At 22.9% G+C, this 11,515-nt stretch overlaps 1 protein-coding gene across 1 annotated transcript; it reads left to right on the forward strand.

Moving 5' to 3' along the window:
- The first annotated feature begins 447 nt into the window (after positions 1-447).
- Positions 448-8,980, forward strand: hgo (homogentisate 1,2-dioxygenase). Its single transcript, XM_011501209.1, has 8 exons — positions 448-510; positions 1,073-1,208; positions 2,855-2,991; positions 3,348-3,534; positions 4,425-4,604; positions 5,820-6,043; positions 6,330-6,456; positions 8,600-8,980. Exons 1-8 carry the CDS (start codon positions 493-495, stop codon positions 8,911-8,913), a joined length of 1,323 nt encoding a protein of 440 aa, XP_011499511.1. The 5' UTR covers positions 448-492; the 3' UTR covers positions 8,914-8,980.
- The last annotated feature ends 2,535 nt before the right edge of the window (positions 8,981-11,515 follow it).

Below are 11,515 nucleotides of genomic sequence, written 5' to 3' on the forward strand. Positions count from 1 at the left end.
ATAATTAAAATCACAAACAGTGAAGCTTTTTTTTAGAATTACTTTTGTTAAACCTTTTACGTTTGTACTAGATATTTTGCTTCTATTATTCATTTACATTATGACTTTACGGCTATTACTCCTTAAATATTGAAAATATTATTATGGAATGTTAGTTACCTATATGCAATTATTTAGATTCCTTATCTTATATGAATACAGAAATAGTTCTCTGCTCATTATAATACACGCATTTTTGCATTTCCAGCTTCTTTCGCTTATAAATCGCTTCCACGACAGATTATTTTAAAAAAGGAAGAAGATATGAGATATATTAACTATCTGCATGATAATTTTCATGTAAACCAGTAGTGCCTACGAAATCGTAGTCAAGAACTCGCTTTACCATTAAGAGCCATAAACATCTTTTACATAATTCCAATCGTCTGCGCTTATAAAACCGGCTGCATTCCGTGACTAAGTTTATATTTTCAAACAAACTAACTGAGTGAGATGAGGGACGATCTTAAGGTATGTTAAAAATAAAGATTTGTTTTAATAAGTGGAATTATTTATCTTTTAATTATAAATATTGAAAAATCATGTTCCCTAGGGGAAGAAATTGCATTGATTCATAAGAACGATTTCAAAAACGATCATTCAGTATCTATTGATATATTCATGTACTTATAATTTTCGTAAACAAAATAATGCTTTAAATAAATAAATAATATTTGAAACATTATCTACTGCATATATGAAATTTAACGAAGCGTTTTATGTAAGCTTTAGTATCATTTAGGAATTCAATCGTGTAATAATTTACGTATTACAATATTCGACGTTAAAGTATTTCGGCAAATTTATCTGATAACTTTAAGTATATATTATATATTATCTACATATTCAACTTTTTTGTTATTTTTTTCATAAATTATTTTTCATAATTGTTGAGTAAATTTAATGGATTGATATATAATATAGTAGAATATTTCAAAGAAAACGAATTGAATAATCACTACATTGTTCTAAGTTTTCCATTTACAAAATTAATATTACAATAATTACGACTCCAAATTAACTTATTTTTTAGTATCTGACAGGATTTGATAACGAGTTCAGTAGTGAAGATGAACGATGTCTTGGTGCTCTGCCAGTTGGTCAAAATAATCCACAAAAATGTTACAATGGCCTTTACGCAGAACAATTATCAGGAACAGCATTCACAGGTATATTCCAAAGTTCTCATCAATCTTCATTATGTTCCTCGCTTCTTTCTATTTAAAAATATTATTTTGTGCTATTATTGTGTTATATAAATGTTATTCGAAAATAACTGATAATATTAATGTCCTTATTATAAACTTAAAATAATGTATTTAAAAAAAATTTTTATTACACTGTACTTTTAAATATTGTCTTGTATATTGTAGAAAATAAATTCATTTTTACTAATCTTTTAATAAATTTCTTATAGAATTTATTACATTGTAATAGCGCAAAAAAATACTCTAGTAACAAATTAGATTAATGATAATTTATTGTTACATTTTATGTTAAGCCTGATAAAGAAAACTATTATTTTGCGACTCGATAAAAATGTACAAATTCAAATAAATTATTTTTACAGCTCTGATTAAATACGGCTGATAATATTCATATACTTTTTCGTACTTATTCGGACTGAAATATATATAATTATAGATATAAAGAGATATGACACTTCATTTTTAAATTCCGCAGATTCAATAATATGTTTTCTCACATTAGTTTCAAAAATATCTATGTGATCTATTATACATATGTTCTATTATACATAATTACTCCACTTTTTAAAATTAATTACCAATAAAAGTTTTTCGTTCAGTTTTTAAATTATTAATTATTTTATTACATTTATATTACAAATATAAACATTTACTTTTTAATCGGGATAAAAATTTTACTATCATATATTATAGATTTCAAATATCGTAGTACAATAAAATTCGACGAATATAATAATATATATGCTACCTTGACTCGACATAATGAGATAATGTTCATTTTACAATATATTTTACGAAATATCACCATTAAATTCTTCATTTTAATTTAGATTATACACAAGTAAAGTGTAATTAAAAGAAATGTAATATCATATAGATAATAATTATGATATATCGCTTTACAATATATATACAAACGCATACCATATAATATAATTTTATCATTGCTGAAAAAATCAATAGTAGTTTCTATTGCAAAATTACACATATATATATATATATATATATATATATATATATATATAACTGGATTAATAGGAATATAAAAAAAGTTAATTAGTAAATGAATTATTTCCAATTATTAAATAATATTTAAAAAAATTAAATAATATTTTATGATATGATATTAAGATATGATAAAATTATAGATGCATTCGTAATTATTCATTTTGACGGAAAATAATAAATAACTTGATAATCATGGCAAAAATTATATAATTATTAATTAAAGAAAAGTAAGTTTGACTATTATAATAATAGAAATGATATGCTTTATATTTTACTTGAAAGAAAAAATTATATTATCGTAATAAGCACATACCAAAAAAAATAGGTCTTAATTCAAAATATATTTGATTTCATCATATAATTTATTTTATATAATAATATATATCTGAACAGAATAATTTTGTTTTTCATTTTTTGTAATATTAAAATTCTGTTACTTTGTGATTCAAAAAAATGTTGAACAAGATGTACTTTATTAAATACTTTTATAGTTAAGCTAATACATTACTCATAAAAATATAATATCAATATATAATTTAAAAAATAGAACAATATTAAGAAGTGTAGAAATATACAAATTTTACTTTTATGCAAAACAGTACCTCGTTCTGAAAATAAAAGAACTTGGTTCTACCGGATCAGACCATCGGTAATCCATGACGTATTCAAGCCCATGAATAATACAGCAGTACATTTATGCTATGATTGGGATAAAATTCCACCCAATCCAAACCAAGTAAGATTATATATTATTATTAAATTATTTAATTAAATTATTTAAATCCTATAAATTTATCCTTTTACATAAGCAATTGTACAATACCTTATTATTAATACAATATAGCTTTTACATTACAATAAAATATTTCCCTTTATAAAAGCAATGCTTCATGAGTTTTCATTTTGCTAATTGACTACTATGTAACATCAGACATTTATTATAAAAACAAAGAGCTTATCTCGAAATATAAAAATCAAATTTTTCACAGATTTCATATTAGCTATTAATATTTCATCCATGCTTTATTTACACTAACCTGAATTAGACGTGTTACTATAATTAATGCAGATTAATAAACATACAAAAATTAGTTACGCTGGAAACCATTTGATGTGCCAACTCGTCAGGAGCCGGAAGTGGATTTCGTCGAAGGCCTACATACGATTTGTGGCGCTGGAGATCCTCGTATCCGTACAGGACTGGCCATTCATATTTACCTTTGTAATGCATCCATGAAAGATAAAGCCTTTTACAACTCCGACGGTGACTTTCTTATTAGTGAGTTTATGCAGGTACTATAGGATATTATGTTTATTTGAGATGGACAAAGAATAAATGTGATTGTAATTGAATGAGAGTGCGAACAATTTTCACGTATTAATTATAATCGTCTAAGCGTTCAAAGCATAAATTTTGGGTTCAACATACTTTCGAATATATTAAGCATAATCGTAAGCAAATGCCTTCATTTTTTATTGTAAATATTTTCGTGCTAATATTTTTCATATAAAATGTCGTATGCTTGCGTATTTGATTGTGTTTGCATACATGCATATGTGTATGTGTGTATACATGCGCATGGGTATATATACAAAAGAAAATTGAAAATAATAATGAATATAAAAACATGTAGTTAAAAAGACAGAAGAGTAAGTGATGCACTTAGAATAAAAGTATTGTGATAGAAAAATTGTTAAAATAAATACTTCGACGATTGATTAGTAAGAAAAATAAAAAAAAGAAATTTCGTGGCAGTATATAGTAACTCTTGCAAATGACATATAACATCGATACATGTGTAGCAACATACATGGAATAATTATAAAAGATATGAAATAATTAACATTATTATAATTATCAAAAATGAATAAAGATTGCAGAGTTCAAAAAATGACAAATCTGTGAACTCTGAAAAATAAATGTTTATATCTCACGTTAATATCAAGGTATATGGATTATATTTAATATTATTTTTTTCAAATCTTACAATAGTTCAAAATTATTATAAATACAAAACATATTATATATTGTAACTATAAGATTAAACCATTCAAATATTGTAGGTACTGTTCAAAAATTCATTGAAAAATATCTATAAATAAAATAATACCTTTTTATTTAATTTAAAAATTTAATTTTATATAAATCTTTTTTGTACATAATTAAAGTACCACAGTTGGGGCCATTACAAATTACAACAGAATTCGGTAAAATGCGAGTTGAACCAAATGAGATCTGCGTACTTCAACGGGGAATGAAATTTTCGATTATTGTTTACGGACCATCGAGAGGATATATTTTAGAAGTTTTCGATAATCACTTTCAATTGCCAAATTTAGGACCAATTGGTGACTACTTTTATAATATAATTATTAACTTATTTAAATTACTTTTTAAGATTGATGATAAAATTAAGATATGATAAAACTTTAATACATTGTTAATATTTTATTTATTTTAAAATTAAAGCGAATTTCATAGTTTCAGTTTGTATTAAAGATTATTATTTAAATAATAATTAATAATTGTATAATTTATTAATTTATATAATAATATGAAAAACTTAATCATGTCTTTTCAATTGAATAGTTGAATAAATGAAATAATTGATTTATTCTATTTTATTTTATTTTTCAATTAATTATGACATAAATATTTTTAAAAATTATTTGTAATAAATAGTTTTAGATACAATAAATAATTGTAAATAATAGTTTTCATAATAATAGTAATTCAAATATACTATGTTATATTATGATTATTTAATTATTATTTTTACAAATATACTCCCATATTTCGATTTATATTATATTTATATATTCTATTTGACTTATAATATTTAGTATACATGATTTTAAAAAGATGAATGCATCTATCCTTTCAAAGATCATACTAATAATGAATTAATAAAAGGGATTAATATACAATATTAATATACAATAAAATTACTCGTATATTTATTTTTTCTTTGTATCTAATAATCTAGTTATGATATTGTAATTTAAACTATATTTAATTCAGCACAATAACCCAAACTAAAACTATATTTAAAATTATTTTTATCGTGCTGTCTCATGTTAAATATTAAATTAATATTAAAATTGAAACTACTTTTAATTGAAAAATTTATTTTAATTGAAACAAAAAGTTGCTTTAAATTATCATAAATTTCTCTCGATTATTTTTATTTCGTTTTCTAAAAGAAATGGAACAAATAATAGACTAGTAGTATATTTGCATATCGAGTACATCGAAAAATTTCATTTAGTAACATTATTTTAAACAAAAGTCTTTTTATAAAAAATAAATAATACTAATAAAATGATAATGGTTTTTTAAATGAGATGCAGAATATTAAAATCTTTCTATATTTATTCCTATTCGTTCAATTACTTTCTCATTATTTCAATAATATTTAATTATCAAGATGTTATTATTTCATAAGTATTACATCTTTAAAAAATTTATGTAATTAAACAATTTCTCTTCATTGAATATATATAAATTTGTGAAATATATAATACTTGTCGATTACATAAATTTCTAACTTCTTTTACTATCAGGTGCAAATGGCTTAGCAAACCCAAGAGATTTCAAGACACCAACAGCTCATTATGAAGATAAAGATGTACCGTATAAGATAATCAATAAATATCAAGCAAAATTATTCATGGCAAAAAAAGGTCACAGTCCCTTCGATGTGGTGGCATGGCATGGCAATTATGTACCTTACAAGTACAATCTTGATTATTTTATGGTTATCAACTCAGTTTCTTTTGATCATTGTGTTAGTTGACATTTAAATAAATCATTGTATTAGTATAAATTTTAAAAAATTACTAATGTTATAATAAAATATTTCTTCTAAAATATTTCAATAAGTTTCGATATATCAATTCAATAGTTTTATTATTATTATTAAATCCAAATTTATATTTGTTTAATTTGCATTATAAAAAGGAGCAAAAACGATATATATTTAAAAGTAATTATATTTAAATAATTCATGAACATAAATGTTATTATATACATTATATATAAAAAATATATCTATTAGGCTTATTATATTACAGGATCCTTCAATATTTACTGTTTTAACTTGCCCATCGAATAAACCAGGAACTGCTGTGGCAGACTTCGTCATCTTTCCTCCACGGTGGTCTGTTCAAGAACATACTTTTCGTCCACCTTATTATCATAGTAAGTAGTATTACTTGATATCAAAAATGTATGCATAATAATATTAAAGTTGTTGAGTTATAATACAATAACAAAATGTAAAAATATTAAAGCCTAATCGAATTTTTAAGACTTCATTACATTAGTCAATAAAACATCTGTATATAAAATTTAAAATTTAACAGTATAAAATGTATAAATATTTTATATATAAAATATACATAATTTTCAAGGATCAAAATATCATAAGATATTCGCATCTATAATAATTCCTAAAAAAAACTTATATATTTAGATATGACAATATGGTAATTATCTATAACAATCCCATTTAAAAATAAAATATACTTGTAAATCCATTTTAACAAAATTTTAAAATACCAATAAAACATTCAATTGTAAAATAAAAATTAACCAAACCAAAATATCTTTCTAATGCTTTATACTCTATAAAAAATATATAAAAATTAATTCGACGATAAATTGTAAGAAAGAACTAGAATCTTTTATCAACGTTTATTTTTATTATGCAAATTAAAGAAATAAAAAATTTTCTATGCACCATATATATTCATTAAAAATTTTAATTATTGTCGAAACCATAAATGATAAGATGTATAACATAAAACTTATAAAATACTAAAATTTCAACTCAAAGTTTATTAGTTCTTCAAACATAAGAATGTATACAAAAATTTCAAGAAATAATAAATATCATCATTTATTATAAAACATTATAGTTGATTATTTATAAATTGTATAAAATTTTTTAATTAATTTATTATTTCTTCATTGAATTATTAAATAAAAAATTTTTAAAATAGTGATTAATAAATTTACTATAATTTTTTTAAATGATACAAAGATGAAATTAATAGAAAATTGATTAGTAATGTTGATATTTTATTATGATACAAATTTATTTATTTAATCATTGAACATTTATATTTCCAAAAAGAATATTCTCAGTTAAATATACAACAATAAATTATTTCATAATTACTAAATATCACTATGTACTTTTTATTATTTACACAAATAATTATTTGAAATCAAAATATACGGCTTAAAAAATTATTGATAATATAGTGAATATTTTAAAACTATTTTCATAAGTTCAACATATTATGTTAATAATTCATTGTGCTTTTTTATCTAAAAATTCCAATTGTATTATGGTATAACTGCATAATTATAGTTTTCATGCTGATACTAAGTACTTCTATGTATCAATAATATTATTTAAAAAATAATATTTTGTTAATACATACATTAATCAAAGATTTTCATTATCAAATCATATATTTCAAACTAATTTAATCCATGTCTTACAAATAATATTATAATTAAAATTTTAAACATGTTTGTTAGAGTATTGTAATGTTTAATATAAAAATCATTGTTAATTATATTCCTTAAATCATCGAAATAAATTATATTATGTTATATACTCGTTAAAATTTTTTGATATATTCAATATAAAGTTACACTATTAGTCCATTAGTTACTAATGTTAATTTATTTTCTTTTATATAATAGTTTTATTGTATATATGGAGGTAATATGAAAGACTTTAAAAAATATAAGACACCGTCGATGAGTACAACAATTTATTATTAAATTATTTTATATAATATACGCAACTTTTTACATATATTGACTTTATAAGCGGGAATCTGCAGGTGCCCACAACGGGACTTGGATCACTCACAAACGGACTCACCCGCCTACGCTGCTTCACACGTGCGTTCGCACGTATACCCATGCACCTACTCTCTTTTATAATCATTTATACTTTTACTCACTACGCCTTACTTATAATTCGATATTATTATTTATAAGAATACTCAAAATATAAATTTCAAGACCTTTTCATCCAATTTTTTTTTATGAAATTATAAATTCTTTTATTAGTGTCACTTCAAAATATATAATAATGTTTAAAATAATTATAATCGTTATAGAGAATTTTAATATATTTGTAATATATGGACAACTAATAAATCTAATCCATATTTTATACATTATTATTGAATTGAATTAATTTATTAAGCTATTATAACAATAACGTTAAGAAATTTAAGAACAAAGCAATAAATTTCATTAAAAGAAATAAAAAGTAATGTCCTAACCGAAGACAAAAATCATACAAACACCTTTTCAGGAAACTGCATGAGTGAGTTTATGGGTCTCATAAAGGGTCACTACGAGGCGAAGGAAGAAGGTTTCAAACCGGGTGGTGCAAGTTTACATTCAATAATGACACCTCATGGTCCAGACTCACGTTGTTTCGACGTGGCCACGAGTCATGAACTGCGCGCGGAACGTATTGCTGAGGGTACCCTGGCTTTCATGTTCGAAACGTATTATAGTTTATCGATAAGTGACTGGGCTCTGAATCACTCCAACAAACTCGACAGCGACTATCAAAAGTGTTGGAAAGATCTGAAGAAGCTTTCATTAACAAGTACTGAATAGTCGATAGCTGAAGGAGCTGAATAAAAGATTAGAAAATAAAATATTCAGGTGAACTCAAATAAAGAATATATATTTTCAAAATTTAATAAAAAAAAAAAAAAAGAAGACAAATTTGATTGCTATTTCAATATGGCAGCGAAATTATTTCAAATTAAATTGTATTTAAAATTAATATAAAAATTAATTCTTCGTCAATATTAACATTTCCGGTTTATATTCGACACACTTAATATTGTTTTATTATAACCATTATATAATTATATTTCTGTTGTAATATACATTGTAAAGTTTCAAGAAAACATTATGAGATCAAATAAACAATTTTATACAATGATTAAAAATGCAAGTTGATTGAACTTAATGTAATTTTAAAAATACACTATATGATTAAATATGCATCTTTAGAATTAGATCAAAATTTTTATTTAATAATCTATAATTTACATTAAAATAAAAATTGTATACACTGGATTTAGTACTTCAAACTTTTCCTCGGTTCTTTCGAAGAAAATGCATCTTTTACTTAATTTTTAACGTATTTCCAATTCCTCCGGTATAAAACGAATCGCTGAAATTCATATTACGTTTGCTAGTACTTGCAGAGGTTCCAATATTTTTATTTATAATAAATAATAATCTATATACATTTCTTTGGATCATATATATAATTATAAAAATACTGAAAAAAAATATACTTAAATATTCAGTTCAACTATTTACAATATATCGTGTTCCATAGTTATTGTTTATCGAAAAAATCTCTAATATGTCGTTTTCTTATATTCTTATTTACACTGGACCAAATTCTATAATTCTCAACACAATATCGCCTTATATTTTGACCCGCTCTTCTTAACTCACAAATAAATTGATAATCTCATAGAACAGTAAACCCTAGGCTCTTCTTAAACTAGCCGTCACTTTTCTTTGTTCATCTATTATTTATAAACGTTTTTACTTTTTCTTTCTACTATCAAAAGATGGTCATATTGTTTTTCCTCTATTATATACAATGTTGCATCTGAAATATCTGAAATATAAATAAATAAAAATATATATAAATATAATAAATATAAATATTTACATGGAAATGCATTATTAGAAAGTTATACTAAAATTTTTATTTTTGTATTAATATTAATTTATCGAATTCTCAAATATTAAAATAAATGAAAATGATGAGTAATATAAAAAAATAGTGGAATATTACAAGAGAGAAGTATCGACTGAGTGGGCGGGAGGTAGAATGCAGAGGCCAATTATAATAAATCAAATGTTTTAGAATGTCGAAAATAAAATCAACCGTCTTTTAAGAGTAGGGGTCACATATAAAATAAAAATATTTAATTATACATTCTACTTAATATTTTATTTTCATTTTCATTTTGTTAATTTTGAATACATTTTGATAATGATTTATAGGGACAAGTTCATAAATACTTGTCGTTTCAATTCTTTCATAATACATAATACAACATTTGAAAATGTAATTGATTAATTTTAATAATTAATTATCCAAGTCATTTTCTTTTAAAAACTATATCTAACCTATGCTTTTATTATTCATATTAATATATTTATAAAACAACATCGATATATTTATATCAATATATAAAATTATTTGATGAATCTAAGGAAATAGAAAATTTTGTATTAGTAATGGATATAATATTTCTTACAAGAGTATATAATAAATGTCGATTAAATATGCCCATAATTAAATTATACGCGGTAGTTATAATCGACTAAATTTTGTATTATGTAATTGCTTCATTTGTCTAATTAGATCATAACAATAGTTGATACCTTAAATATATATATATATATATATATATATATATATTAATTTATTATATGCTTAAGAACGATTTCTTATATCACGTTCAAGTGAAGAATCGATACAGGCTCAATATAATAATGTATGAGAAAATGTTAAAAAAATGAAAATGAAAAGGCTGGTGCTTTTCGATATAAATGAAACAAAAAAGATAGCCATGTCAATACTGAATGGCTAACATTCGACAATCACCTATGAATTATCCATATATAACATCATATATATTGTAGTTGGGTGAGCCTTCACTGCCACTATCGTAACAATCGCGATAATCTCTTCTCTCTCGGAGCCTTCTCCATCTCAGAATTTATTAATTAATTTATTAATACATTAATTATAAATTAATTGACATTAAATTCGCGTTTACTTTTCTATTCATTCAATACACACTGTTCTAGCTTATTTATTGACAGTTAAGCATTCTATTTCTAATAGTTACTTTAAATAAAAAATGTTTGCATTTTCTAAATGCAGCAAGTAAAGTTTCACTAAATTTTTTAGATTTCTCTCCAAAATAACAGAATTTGATCGTATTTCATTGTTTTATCCTTTAAAATGTTTAAAATGTGCCTTACCAAATTATTCTTCATAAATGGATTTTAAGAATTCCTAATTTTTGAGACATATTTTGCCATACTTAGTGATCTTTAATATTAATTTCCCATCGGTTCTTACTGTTCAAGACATTAAACTCATAGTAAATTACAAACGTCACTAGTTCTTTAACAATTGCAGAAACTTTTTCCGCGTGTGACAATTTAATGT

This window comes from Ceratosolen solmsi, unplaced genomic scaffold, assembly GCF_000503995.2.
Source record: "Ceratosolen solmsi marchali unplaced genomic scaffold, CerSol_1.0 scaffold57, whole genome shotgun sequence".
Lineage (NCBI taxonomy): Eukaryota > Metazoa > Arthropoda > Insecta > Hymenoptera > Agaonidae > Ceratosolen > Ceratosolen solmsi.